The sequence below is a fragment of the Aythya fuligula genome, chromosome 5 (assembly GCF_009819795.1).
Source record: "Aythya fuligula isolate bAytFul2 chromosome 5, bAytFul2.pri, whole genome shotgun sequence".
NCBI classification, from domain to species: Eukaryota; Metazoa; Chordata; class Aves; order Anseriformes; family Anatidae; genus Aythya; species Aythya fuligula.
Genome location: NC_045563.1, coordinates 27,314,563 through 27,329,800, shown reverse-complemented (window position 1 = coordinate 27,329,800; position 15,238 = coordinate 27,314,563). Strand labels below are relative to the sequence as shown.

The 15,238-nt window shown below is 43.1% G+C and overlaps 1 protein-coding gene across 13 annotated transcripts in view; it reads right to left on the bottom strand.

Annotated features, from left to right (window-relative positions):
* Window positions 1-15,238, bottom strand: part of NRXN3 (neurexin 3) — a 978,580-nt gene that overhangs the window by 894,590 nt on the left and 68,752 nt on the right. For all 13 annotated transcript variants that reach the window (XM_032188606.1, XM_032188602.1, XM_032188603.1 and 10 more), the window contains exon 3: window positions 4,535-4,552. In XM_032188606.1, coding sequence (XP_032044497.1) covers window positions 4,535-4,552 — 18 coding nt within the window. The remainder of the gene's footprint in view (window positions 1-4,534; window positions 4,553-15,238) is intronic.

The following is a 15,238-nucleotide window of genomic DNA, read 5'->3' as shown; positions in this document are numbered from 1 at the left end:
GGTGAGTGGCACCTAGTCTGGGTGATCAAAGGAAAAATAACATGGGATGGGAGCCAAAGAGAAAGTATTTTATCCCGACATCAATGGGCAGAGAGAGATCAAACCATACAATCTCCTTTCTCCCGTGGCACAAACAGCACTCAGACATTGTACATGGCACATGCCTAGTGCAATGTTCACATGGGGAGGGTTAGGAGAATGATGGTGTTTGAAGCATGAAAATACACATGCAAGTGTTTGCAAAGATGACTGCATGCACAAGAGAATGTGCAGATGGGAAGAGCTGGGGGTGAATGCATTTTATGCCTGGCAGATAAGAAGATGCGTATCAGTGCAAATCAGAGCACCTGACCAAGTAGGTGCACAAGTGGGGAAGGGTTAAGCATAGAACAGGACTTCTCAGCTTGGAACAGAGATGTCTGACAATATATATGATAGAGTTAAAATCCTAAATAATACAGAGCGGGTAAACAGGGATTTTTTTTTTCTGCATTTGTCAGAACACCAAGAGGAGGAGTCACTGAATGGTATTTTCAACTAACACTTGTAAAAACAATTGAAATTGAATGTGGAAATTGAAAACAATTTCCACAGTTGCATAATTAAAAACAGGGTATCACAGGATACTGTGGAGGAAAAATATTTAAGTGGATTAAGAAAAAAAAAAAAAAAGGACATGACCAAAGAAAACAGGTCCATCCGTGACTGTAAAACACCAGGCTCAATGTCATCAGGTAAGAAAGTCCCTAAAGCAGTGACAACCAGAAATCACAAAGGTATATCAGTGAAAGACCGATGCTAACTTTGTTTCTTAAACTTGTTCCAAAGCACCTACTTTCATAAAAAGGAGGTTTCTGGGCCTGGAATTCTTGCTCTGACCTCAGCCATCACTACTGCCATGTTCATGTAAATGGGTGTGCATGGAGCTGAAAAGCATTAACTTTTCAGTGCAGGAGAATCCCATTTGTAGACAGTGCCTGTAGAAAGGGCATGACAACAACTGTGGCACCTATGAAGAACGTATATACACAGAGGTTTCAACCACCTGTGTGAAGATACCTTGAAGATATGGCATGGGTGGCTTATGCTATCAGTTTTACCTAGTAGCTTCTGCAAATCGGAAACTTCAAACAGGCTGCAACGCAATTCACACACACTCATGCCCAAAAAGCAGAATCCAGCTTCAAGGAAGCAGAACTCAGCATACAAGTACTGCTTAAATGACCCTATGACATGGAGTTAGGAAGATGGACTAAAATATCAGCCCTGAGATGAAGAAAGAAAAGGAGTATTAAGAGATAGAGGCTGAAAGATTAAAGACCCAAACCAAAAAAAAAAAAAAAAGTTCTAGTATGCTTGTGCCTTCAAGAACCTCTGTATCCTTATGAAAGACTTGCTTAGGCAAATGGGGACTGATTTCTCCTCAGGGCCCCAGCTAACTAGGTCATTTCTATAGGGTTGTGCCCATTCATTTGCATACAAGCTCTAGTCAGCAGTAAAATCATGACAGTAAAATGACCAGAACTTCATTTCTGAGCCTTCTCCTCCAGAACATCTGAAGATCTCTCCCAAAAAGGGGACAAATGTGGCATGGACAGGCAAAGAACTCCTTCGGGTTTGACACCCACCGGGTGGGTATCAGTGCCACTCACCATAATATTAAGGACCCATATTTAGTCCTTTCTCCTTCACATATTCTTCCACTGGAAAATAAATAAATAAATAAGATGGGAGCATGTCACTAGCTCCTTGGTCAACTGGTCTTTCCCCAGCAATTTGCCTTTCAGCACCTAGACCCCTGGCAAAGATGAGAGGGTGCAAAGAAAGGGGCAGGTATTGTGCAGAGGTGACGGAGGCATCCATTCCAGCCATTCTCCCCAGCTAAGGAACTTGACCTCTGTAAAAAGACACTTAACTTCCATAACATTCAGCCTAAGATCTCTAAGCCTGTTGTGAAGATGAGATAAGGCTGTAGCTATAACCCCAGAGGGAAAACTGAAGTACTGAAAGAAGTTATTTCTCCCCTAAACAACACAGCGAGTCAGTGATCCAACTGAGCACAGATAGCAATGCTCCCAGCTCCAGGGCCCTGCTCTAAACACTCAATTTTGTTCTTGACAATGTGGTGTTATTTTGTGACCGGGACAAAACATCTATAGGGCAGCTGGGCTAACACATGACCAACTTCTTTCATTTGTGAAATAAACCAGATGGGATCTTCAGCTGGCTCTTGAAAGGAGTGTAACACACCAGGCCCTGCTGCCAGAGCGCCCCTTCTTCACAAGCAGAGACCTCGTGGCCAAGGCAGGCTCACACTACACATTTCCATTTACTTTGAACAAGACCAGCATCTCTGCACCTTGCAGGAACTGCACCCAGCAGAGCCCCATGCCTTGGTCCAACCCCAGCCCATTCCCAGCTACCTTCTCTTAAGGGGACTTAGTTCCAACCACTCTATTTGACAAGAAAAATTATTCAGTTAATCAATGGCCTCCTTACTACCCTTTGCTGCCTGTGGGGAAATAGCTACCAGTAGCTCATAAAATCCTTGATTTATCTTGAAAACAGTGAACAGTTAAAGCAACCATCTAGGCAGGGGCCTGGGGCTCTGCTCTCACCATGCGGGTGTCTGGATGGCTGGACAGGGGGAGAGCCTCGGCTCAGCTGGGCAGAGGGGAGGCGTGCACCCAAACCCTCCGGTCCACGTCGCAGCCCAGGCACGCAGCAGTGTCAGTGTGCTCCCCGGGGGGCTGAGCAGAGGGGTTGGGTGTCTAGGGGCAATCAGGTGCAGAGCCCCGTAATGAGGGGAGGGAACTGTCAGAGTGAAAACACATAGAGATGGGTGCGGCAGCACGTGGAAAAGAGCATCCGAGTGTGACTAGAAATCCATGTGAGAAAGTACACAAGCAGTCCTGAGAATGAAAACTTACGTATGTGAGCAATAGGGAGAACAACAATGCACATCCAGGCTTATAAATAAAAAGAATAAGAAGGCAGTGGGGCAGAAGAGCTGTTCACTGCTATGTGAGGCAGTACTTGTTCATGGCACATTGCAGAAATAAAATATCCAGGTATTGGTTGGGCATAGCAAGGCTGTACGTTCCCAGTTCAGCCATGCTCCTCTGCCACAGACACCAACAGCTTTAGGAGTTGGTGGAGAGACCTGTGACCACAAGCCCTTGGTGTATGCCCTGTCAGATCCTGCCTGGTGATAGGAGATGGGAGCTCCTGGACACCTCAGCCTGGGGCAGAGAAGGTACATGTTCAGCCCTGCACGTTATGTTGTACAGAGGCTTTCTTTCCAAGGCATGCCAAGCAACGTCTGCCATTTGGCTACTTTCATCCCCATTACTGCCAGCTGAGATGCAGACAGAATGCAAGGAATCTCAGCAGAACAAAAAGGGGACTGATGAGAGCAGCCAAAAGAGCTAAATATGCAAGGAAATTACTCGAGCCGCTGGCCCTCACTGCATTTCTCTGAAGTATTTCACAAAACTTGATTGTCCAACTGTAGAAAAGAAGCAAATTGAATGGAGAGCTCATTCCAGGTCCAGGTCGGGTTTAGCCGAAGTTATGCACAAAGCCGAGAAGAAAAAAGCCTTGACTCCCTTCATCCCACCCCCAGCCATGGCAATGCCAGCTGCTTCCCTGGGCCCTCATTTCCATTTCACATAATGATAAACCAGGTGGAGGGCTGCCTGAGCGTGAGGTAAAAATTGGTTTCTTAAGCTTCAGTGGCAATAGGATGAGGACGGCAGAATAAGGTGGTCTAGTCCGATTAACTCTTGTAGCTGAAGCTGGGGGGATTGGATCCTTTCAGCAATGAGAAAGCAACTCGGGGAGGGAGGCTTGGAGTTCTCTGTGGTAGAATGCTTCCTCCAGGAAGAACTCCCCAAATAATCGATGCATATAAAAACACTTTTTTCTTTTTCTTTTTTTTTAATTTTGAATAAATCTTTACTGTACCGTGGGGCATGAAAGTCTTGAGACCTAAATAAGATCATATATTCACATTCATCCAGAAACATACACACTGTTTGTTTTAAAAAAACTAACATAAAACAAGAACAATAAAACCCTTTGTTACTGGAGATGAACCTGAGGATGTTATCAGTGGGACTAGACCACAGTGAAGATCACATTAGACCACACTAGATCCACACTACACTGGGATTAGGAAAATGACAAAACTAGATCTGTATGTCTACACATAGCCGTGTAAGAAATAAGCTGTATATTTTGCAATGCTCAATGCCAGCTTATTAGCGATACAAGCAGCCATTTTAAATGCAATTTTCATTCAGAAAACATCCCTTTAACTGACCATCACACCTTAATCTCTGAAAAGTTTGTGACCTTTGCTACTATGAAATTCCCCTTTTGTCAAAGACCTTGCAATCCAGACCCCATGGTGCCCAGTATGAGGATTTGTGCTGAACACTCTCGGGAGGCAGTATGTGATTTCTGCCCCTGGTAGCTGCCCACCACCACTCCTTACAGAGCAGCCCTTCAGCTCAGCAAAGGTAACACTTACCTGGAATATGATTGACATCTGTCGAGGTGTTTTCATGGCAAGCAGAAGGGAGAAAAGGAAAAGAGAGAGAGAGAGAGAAGAGAGAAAAGCCATTAGAGATTCACACAGAAACTCAGCATCCTTGCATGGAAATCAATTTCATGCAAAACCAGAAGTAATTAGGTTTGTTTGAAGGCCACCCATCTGCAGCCAAGCACCCAGCCATGCAAGGGAGGAGGCTTTGTCTCCCTCTCCACTGTGCATGTAAAAGTAAATCCACCATCCTATCTGTCCGGAGAGAGTTCCTGGAATCAGATAGATCCACGCCACGTCAGTTCCTGTAAGAATATTGGTTAAAATATTCTACTGTTTTTCACACGCAAATGCAAGAGAAAGAACCAAAACCTACCTTCAGGTTACTACTGCACATAAATTCAAGCAAGTTTTCAGAAAAAAAGAAAATAACCTGCTCCCCTTTTACAAGGGGCTATGTGAATTTATGACCAGGTGCAAGACACTCAGTCCCGAAGTCCAAAGGAGAGCCCATTCCTTATCATTCCTCCTGCCCATCATTCTCAAAAAAAAACCATCCTTCATTGCAGACAGCAGAGGGGGTGGGGGAGAAGGAGTGCCCCAGGTTGGCACGTCCCACGTGTTGTCTCTTCACAAGATGTGGAATTCAGACCAAATTTCAACCAGTAATTTTTCAGCCATGACACAAGACTACTTTAGGAATCAATCACATAAATCCCAGAATAAATTAGTCCTTTAAAAAACAGAGGAGCAAGGCTACGTAAGTGATGATATCGATCACAGAAAAGGTGTACCTTTGAATGTAGTATATGTTTTGGGCAGAGTCCATCAACCCCAGGGAATGTGCTTTTAAAAAATGCCTCTCACATCTTTTTAGTGTCACCAAGTTTAGTCTTGCTCTGAATAGCCCCATTTATCATAACACCATGAGGGAGGAACCTCTGAAATCTCATGGGGTTAGACTAGATCGACACCTTCTTTGCCAGGCAGTCCTCCAAAGAGAAAAATGAACTTGCTTGTGGAAACAGTGGGGCCAAGTTCCAATGTAGCAATCTTCCTGTACCTTGCTTATGAGCTATGCTGCTGCATAGAGTATCCCTCAGGTAAGGCTTCAAAGCAATATATTATCCCCTTGCGTTTCTACAGGTCCTAGAGCTTTTCTGCCATGAGTCCAGGAGCATGACATGCTGGGTGCTTTGGCTACACACTGAGGTTAAGAACACATTCTCCTTCCCTGAATGTATTCTCTTCCTCCCATTTCCATCACCACTCTCCCTTCCCATCCAAACCAGCGCCACTTCTCTTCCCAAGACACTTGCATTTCAGCGGGGAGCGACTGATTCCTGTGCATGCTGCTTTCTGTTTTTCACTTTCTGTTGCATTTTGTTTATCACTTTGTAATGGTTCCAGAATCATTTGAGGAGAAGTCCCTGTGGTACATCACACATATATCAAGCCATCCTTCGCTAAGGAAGTAATAACCCAAATAAAACAATGCACAAACAGGGGAGGGACTGCTGCACCAACTCATTTAATTTCCGTAGCTTCCACTAAATATGTATGTCAGATCTGATGAGTGTTATTTGTTGCCTTTCCTTTTTTAGCACATAATGGTATCTAAGATCTGGTGTCTTTGCATGTGAACCTGGAAGGACACCTAGCATTGAAAGTTTGCCTTGGAGTAATTATTTTCAGGCAGGAAAAGAAAGCAAGTGTCAGGCAGCAACGCACACACTGATGATAGAAGGTGAGAGCAGGGGCAGAAGGAAAGAGCAGACCCTTCACGGCCACTGCAGAATGTGAACACGGTGCCAGAGAAATGAGTCCACAACAGGACTTGAACTGAGGTGTTTGGGGGGAAATCAGAGTCACAGTCAGAAAGATGATCACATGTCAGCAGTAAAAGAGGAAGGAGGGAGCAGTGTAAGACACCACATGTGCTACTGATAATCCTGCAGTTCCCCCAGTGCCCGTTCCAAACAGGTACAAAGCTCCAGCCCCCTGCGTCCTCTCACCTCGCTGCCTGTGGGAGCAGGCACAGCCACAACAGTCCAGGTTACCTGGGGCCTCAGCAGGGTGTCTGTGCTCCAGAAGGGAATCAGTGGTCTGTCTGGGGAATAGAAGGATCACCAGACAGACAGGGCAAAGAAAGGAGGGAACCAACAGTGAGCAAAGGATAAATGCATTAAGCAAATAAGAGGAGAGGCAGGCAGTAGGCTGTAACTGATCTACTGCGTTAAATAATACTTATTTAACTGTGCATGAATTAAATAGGTCATGAAGTTGTTAAAAAGGGGAACAATTAAGTGTTAAAAGCTACAGAGCATCTCCAAAACACAGTTTTTCATTGGCAAGTAAGGGGGCAGCCAGGAAAGGGATTTCCATTTACCCATATGTTTTGTTCAGATGTCCCTACGAGCAGGCATCCCTGAGCCCGACTGGTTTTACTCTTAGCTTTCCTCCTTTCCCTCTGTCGTTTTGGAATGTCTCCACCCAACACAATTTCTATATACGCTAGTTGCCTCAGAAAAGACACTGTTCACATTTCTGTGAACTTCTGCGGTATTTACCTGTTTGGCAGCCAAAGTCATCAGTGCCACTTCCCTCCTGTACTATACACTCCATTTCTTGTATTGCAGACACCCCCCCATGTGGTACCTGCTAGCAAATGCTGATTTTCAAATGGTGAAACTACTTGGGTTTTATTTTAAAACACACACAAGAAAGCACTGCTTTCTTTGTTAAAACAAAAATTGAACGTAGCCAGTCAGCCCTTGCAGAAGACCCTACAATAAATACCACTGTGGCTTACAACTGAACTTGCCGTGCCAGTCCTCACAGGAAACTCCAGAACACCTCTGTGGTGCAGGGTGTCGCTCAACTCTAGTGTGCAATTAAAAATGCGGTTTCATATCCTGCAAAAGGAACCCTTAATCAAGTAAGCTCTGATGCTGTAGCTCATACATGACTGGTGCTTCCACAATTAGAAAAAGGGCTCCAGAACAGAGATGGCAAATGGCCACAGTGACTGGATCTGGAGAGCTGGCTTGATTCTCCTGGAGTCCCTGCCATCTGAGGCATTCTCTCCAATTCTCTTCATGTTTTTCTGGTTTGTTTTTAAAATGACTGTTTAAGACACGTTTCCCTTTCTTCCTCTTCCATAAGCCCTACTCTCCTCCCATGACAGGGATCTACCTACGTAGGGAGTGAGGAGGCAGAGCATTCCCCCATGAAACAGGGAGCAGGCAGAACTCATGGCTAACTCGTGGTCCCAGTGACCATGGGACCTACTGCCATGCAGAGGAAGGTTTCTCCACTTTCCCCATCTCAGAGCACTTCAAACACAGAAAGTCCTGCCTCTTAACAAAACACAAGGCAGGGTTTGCTTTATCCTATACACAAGAGTCCATTTATTGTGCCTTTGTAAAGGGCTGAGCCACAAGCCGGTGCTGTTTGCTTTTGTTCTTTGATGCTAATAGCTAGGTTGAAAGACGGATCAGCGGGGTTGCTGCCTTTGTCTGGTGCAGCCCCAGCCAGCTGGGGGGTGAAGGCGGAAGGAGGAGGATGAATGCGATTGGGAGCAACAAAACAAATATTATTATAGATAACATCTTTCTGGTGTCTCTAACAGAAACATCTGAGCTATTTTTTTATTCTAACACTTTTTAATAAGAAATTTAGCAATAACAGAAGGCAACATGAAGTGCACTTTTCTCTCTACCTGGAGGACAGGGACAGCACAGATCGTCTGTGCACACAAGCCCTATCGGTACACATCACCTTGACCTGAAGAGACCTGCTGTAGTTCCCATCCTTGTAGTCTATTCAGTCTTCTCCCCCTTTGATGGGCTGTTGACACCTGTCTTCTGTCAGCCAAACTGATAGCTACTGACTGAATCCTCTTGTCATAAAACAGCCATCAGACGGGAGCACCCTAGGCCAACTGGAAATAATGGCCTAGAAAAGAATGGCTCTGTCCTGTAGTGCCAGTCCCTCAAGCCCTGGGCATCCCCTCCAGTGCTCTCCAGTTACCCTCTCTCTGAATACCAGTGTGTGGAGGGCACTAGGAAACCAGCAGGAACTGGGCAGCGAAGGAAGGCAAAAGTTATAAAACTTAGAGGTATCTTTGTGTTACAGGACATCACCTCCCAGATAAAAAGAGATCCTCCCTTTAGACAAAAAAATGACCTTTTTCTGAAGTTAACTCTGTTGCAGACACCTGAAAAAGCCTTTCTGAAGCAACTTTGGCACTCACTGTGCTGCACATACAATAGATATTGGTACAATTTCATTGGCAGGAGTATAGTTTGTTGGGAATTCTCAGTCACTTACTCTGACTTACTGATATATAGGAAAGCAGTTCAGAGATGGATGCATTTATGGCAGCCTTTGAAAATACTCAAAAGATATGTGATGTGCCAGTCTGGACTACTGTGGTGTAGTAGGAAGAGATGCTGGTGACTCAGAACCAGGTGATTTCCTCCTAACTGAGCTCTGACGCAACATTTTAATAATTGGATGAAGAATTGCAATTTGGCTGAGGTAGAAAGCCCTCAAATTGCAATAAGCAAAGTCTTCATTAATTTGATACTTCATCAAACAAAGTGTTTATTACAGATGCTGATTTCTTGAGTAGTCTCATGCCATCCTAATCTGGTCTTTTAAAGGTAAATATACTATCTTCCTTCCCTTCCTATATCAAACTGTTGGGCACCATTGTTGGTACAAAAACATTCAGATTCCTTGTCTTTTTCTTCAGGAAACACTGGTTCAAAGCCAGCTGGGAGACAGAAATAACACCTGGCTTGTATAATGAGCTGCAAACAACACTTTGCTTGAGTGAAGATGTTCTCTGTAATGAGACCAATTGCAAGACCACCATCCTTGTAGCGCCTGTGCTCCCACAGGGGATAGGCACCTTGTATACTGTTGTATGTATGGCTAATGAAATTATAATCTTGGCTCCATTAAATGTATAAAAGAGTTGACATTTACTGTGACAGTGTCATGATTTCATTCCTTATATTTACTTAACATCCTTTGTCTTACCCTGGGAAGTAGGCTCCATCCTTGACATATTTCTACCAATTTTTATAGAATTGCAACACAGATAAACGTAACCAATTCTATTTATTTTGTTGAACATTTATGATACTGAGACAAATCCAAGACCACTTGAGCCTATAATGTCTGTTACTGAGCAGCATGCTGGGATCACAAAGAACTTCACAGTACTAGCAGGTGTAGACCTTATTGTCTCACTCCAGAAGAACAGGACCCTGTAATTTGTGTTAATGGAGTGTTGAACACTTCTGATTTTATTCAGTAGAGACAAGTGGTGACACATACACAAACAAGTTCATTACAATCAATTACATTTCTCTGTGTCCTTTGTCCTATGGGATCTCTTAGGCTTCAGTCTCTTGGGAATAGTACTCTCTTGATATGTTGCACAGAATTGCATACATTTATGGTACTGTGTAAAGAGTGAATACTTGGGATCCCAAAGCACTTATTAGCTGTGAATATAAGAATCATTCATCCAGTACTGAAGTGCAGCCAGCTCTGAAGTGAAAGAGACAGATGTTTAACAGCTTATAGGAACGCCAGCAGTTTAGCCTGTCTGAGTTAGAACAACAAGAACTACTAAAAAGGCAGCATGAAACCTTACTCTAACTTGACTGATTTTACTAAAAGTACCATACCATTTTAAACCACTTTTGATTTTAATTAGGTGGAGGGATTGGATTTCAAATCTTATCTGCATGATCAACATTGGATTGATGCCTCCACGCTGTTCTGCACACTCTGCATTCTTCCACCATTACGAATGCCATGAGCACTCCACAGGGTCGAATGTGAGGTTTGCTGACATGTGGCTGAGTATGTCACCTTCTAAAGCATAAAAATCATAAGTAGATTCTGTACCTACTTAAAAAAAAATAAAATCCTTATTTCAAGGGGCCAAGCTTTCTCCTCAAGGCAATCCAGCTAGAAGTGAGATACTCAGTGCAGCCCAAACAATCTGTTGATCTTCACTTAAGCTGCCTAGCTACATTGCCTGATCACTCCAGGATGAATCTTCTGGGGTTTCATCCCAGAGGCCTGGACACAAAAGGAAAAAATAGGATTTTCTCACTGTTATTTTTCATAGCACCTCCATACAGCTCTGTTCAGCCACCTATGCCCACAGACCTGTGTTGCAAACAAAGACACATACCTGTAAAATTTCCAAAGGGCAGAAGGAAGCAGACGAAAACACTGTGCACTCCGAATTCACCACAGGCAGAATGAAAAGAAACTTACGGTGTAGCAAGTGAAGTTTAGGTTTAACATTAGAAAAACACAGTAGCAATACGGTATTGAGACCTTGGAATAGCGTGGCTACTGGGAGTTAGGTACCAGCACTGGAGACTATTAAGAAAAGACTAGAGAAGTATTTCTCATTAATTTTGCAGGTACACCTGATCTTGTCTTTAAAAGACTAGCTGGCCCTTGAGACCACTTCCAATCCCATTTCTTACAATTTTATTATTCTAATTTAAAACACAGTCTCCCCATGCAATCCCATCAGTAGCTGCTGATGCCTGGCAGCTTCTAAGAGCTTCAGTAATGGAGCAGGGCAAACATCACAGCGAGGCTGAGCCTCTGACAGCAGCCAAGCACAGGTACTCAGGGAGGAGTCAAAGGAACTGAGAAAATTCACAGTAACTTTATTTGCGGCTTCCAGCAATGAGAGACTGCATCAAGATCAAAATGTTTAATAGTCCTTAATGGACTCTTCCCTCTTTGAATTTGTCTGGTCTCTTCCAGAACTAGCATCGATGTGGTGTGAAACTATTTTCATTTGTTCCTTTAAAACCTGCAGCTGAATATATCACCTTGGGCATCCCCTACCTGTTGCTTTCTAAAAGATTATGGATAATCATTCGGCATTCAGCACCACTGCAGCATACTCATTATTACGATCTACCTCATCTCCAGTTTTAGTCACTTCTTTTCTAAACTGCAGAGTGCCAGTTCATCAAGACCCTCTGCATATGGCTGCCATTCTGTGCTTGCAGTGAAAGACATCGAAGTTACCTACAGTAGGACCAATTTTGAGTTTTACCCTGGGGTCAGTTGTACTGGGCAGTACATTCACCTAGTAGCACAGATCTAAATCCATCAGAGGCCTGTCCATTCCTGAGGGGCATACAGTACTACTCCATCAGGCCAAAAAAACAGTGAGAGCCAGGCAGTCTTTTTTGTCACAAACAGAGGCTGACAAGTTTATGAATAAGAAATACAGACTGTGTTCAAACAAATCAGCCTAAGAACACTCCACTTCTCTGCAGACCCTCATTCCTCACTAGGGACTGGTGCAGATCCACACCCCCCCCTTACCTTTCTGTTTACCAGTACTGCACACTGACCCCTACAAAGAGTAGTCTGCTGCCCTAAAATTCACTTGCAACACTGGCACCAAGAAAAAGCTATAGCTCCTGAGGAGGGCTAGAATCAGAGGACAAACAAATCATGTCAGAAAAACATGAATACTCATAGCGTGCCCATGAAGCGTACATGCAATCTTCTTCACAGACTACGATCTGTCACCATTAAATGTTCTGTGCAAACAGCAAAAGCCACCATATGGTTCATCATGTTACATACTAGAAGTGCCAAAGCTTTTTCCACCTAAGTGGCCTTTCAGGGAAGAAAAAAAAAAAAAAAGACTAAATGACTTTCCTGCCTTTAGCTACAATGGTTGGAAGAACTACTTATAAACCATTTGTATATTATGAGCAGTAACAGGGTTACAAAGAAAGTGGTGATTTTTGTTGTTGTTGTTCTTGTTGTTTTGCATTTTAATAGATCATCGTCAGTAGTAGGAAGAGGAAGATGATTTTTCTTTCCCTCTCAACAAGTTCCAGCTTGGATGAAACTAGAATATAAGACCCTCTAAAATCACACATTACTTATTCTTCTACCTGTTTTATCACTCTTCTGTAACCTTACCTAGACATCTCTGTACCTGCTTTCATGCAGATACTTATGGCTGGACACTCCTACCATCATTCAAAAATCCCTTCAAGGAAGGAGAGCCTTAGACTTCACAAAGTCTTTCAAAACTTACTTGCAAGATAGTGACATTTTTATGGACAGTTTCTCACGAGCTTCCTCATGTTCTAACTACAGTTGAAACTATCTTCCCATTATAAGCCTAATTTTCTCTCCAATCTGGAGTTTAACGTATACTAAATCAAACAATGTGACACTTTAGTGGCTGCAGCACATCATAGAGATGTTCTTGTAAGCTGGACGTGACTCACACAACAGACCTTAGGGATACAAGGGCCAGTTTCTCTCCTATGACCTTCCTATTTTAATTGACTTGAGCAGCAGGAAGGGATGTGAATTGGATGAATCTCCCTGTATTAAATGCCCTCCCCACAGGGAAGGCCTCCTCTGGATTCACCAACATAGCTACCTCTTCTAAGATCTAGTGAAAGCAATAACTTTAGTAGTTTATCAGGACATAAAGATGACAAGGAGCTTGCTGCTGATGGTGTGCAACAGCGAACATCCCCATGCTCAACACCACAAAAATAACCTATTTTTTGAGCAGTGAACTGAAGTGAACCAGCCAAACCAAGAATCAACACAAGAAGCTAAAAGCAGGTTCACTGCAGGCACTCTGCTATCTGCTCAAAGCACTGAAATCGGGCCCACGGTATTTCACCCTTGTCTGCATCGCCTGCAAGACGGGCACAGAGACTGGAAACCAAGGCATAACCAATGTATGCAACGGAAAGAGGGCACCTTCCGTCCTGCCAAGCAAGACCCTGCACACATGCTGAATATTTCCAGCTTTGTCTTGTTCTCAGACCATCACCTTGACAGCTACCAAAGGCATTTACTACCCTCAAATCCATCACAGATTGCGCCATCTCCATTCCTCTCTTATAATCCAAAAAATGATGGACAGAAATGAACTTTGGGAATATCCCTTGTGACATACACAGTACTGAGGACATTCAATAAATAGTAACACCAAGAACAACAACAAAGATACACAGGAAGACTTGGGAAGGAAAAAAAAAAAAAAAAAGTGATAAGTAAGCACAGAAAGGGGTTGTTAAGCCTATGAAGTGGTCCAAGCTATAATCTATTTGCCATACCCAGTCTTGGAATTAATAAAAACAAATCCCCCGATAAATCTGACAGAGTTATTAGAGGTTGCTAATATTCCCCCCAAAGCAATCTGAAGCAGCAGAGCTGGAGCCACAGAAGGCTGTGCCTAGCCTAGTCAGCAAGGGTGGAGGGTCAGGAAGAGGGGACCCTTTTCCTAAGGTCTAGGTATCATTGCTGTCATTATACCACTGAATCCAGCTCACACTGGAAATAAAACTCCATCTTGCTTTCTCAGTATTGATTATAACTAATACTGAATTAAATCTAGATTTGTTTCAAGATTTAGTCTGGATGAATACGTAACTCTGTGTTTTATTGGGAGCCTTGCAGAAGATGCTGTATTCAAGTGGCTGGCAATCTTGATCAGCCCACATCTGCTCTGTTGGGCCTTGTACTTATGGCTTTCAAAGTCTGTTATGCTAACATACTTTAAATGTTAACATACTTTAAATATGCTAACATACTTTAAAGCATGAGTATTCGCAGTAAGGGAATCCGCTGGTGTGCCTTGGTGTGCCTTGTGTTGCTCTGTGCTGCACACTGGTGAATGATATGACAGAGATAAAATCCCAACCTGTCAGGAGAAGATAAATGATTTTGTTTGTTACACAAAATAAAAGGCACCACAGAATGGGAGAGAGAAGGAAAATCCATCTGTGGACCATCTGATGCCACATAAAAGCAGGGTTCCCTGTATTCGCTTGGATATAAGATTTACTTGTTATCTATATTCTTCTTTTTATTCTGTTTTATTAAAATCGCTATTTTACTGTTCCTCTTTTTGTCAGGCCTTTCTTCCTGAGGTCTGCAAAAATTCCTGCCCCATCTCGCTCTCTCCCTCACCCGCTCCCCAATGTGGAACAGCTCTAAGGGAAGGAGTCCTCAGAAAAGATTGCCATGGTGCTACTCAGCCACCTGGTGCCATCAGGTGCTGACATTTGTGCTTCACTATATCTCCCTGGCCAAGAAACTGCTCAGCCTCCTGCTTTAAACACTCTTCTTCCTGAATTGCCTAGTGATTTGAAAGTAAAGACCATGATCCTGAAATTTAGTTGATACCCATAATGTGCTTAGCATGCCTCTGGGTTTGGTATAAGTAAGTATCAACTAATTATTGATGCATTCATTCCAATTCTAATTAGGATGGAATTCCAGTGTGCCTGTAAAGTGAGAACTCTATTTATTACACATAAAAATATATAGTGCATGCTCCTCCAATAATCACCCTAAATACAGCGTGAGTAATCAGAAGAAATGCATCTTCTTTTCCTCTCCCTCCTACACCTACATATCATTTTTAGAGTATATGTTAGTGGGTTTTATTTTCCATGTTATTGCTGTATTTGCTGCCACAATATATATATTTAAATTAAATAGAAGTCATCAAGAGGTTCTATTGGAAGCATTTGCTTTGTTTATTGTTGAAATTTGCTGCTTAGAAAAGAGTAACTGCTGACTTAAGTAAATGTGAAACATAATGATGAGAAACAGCTGCATTCTGCATCTCTCAAAATGCTA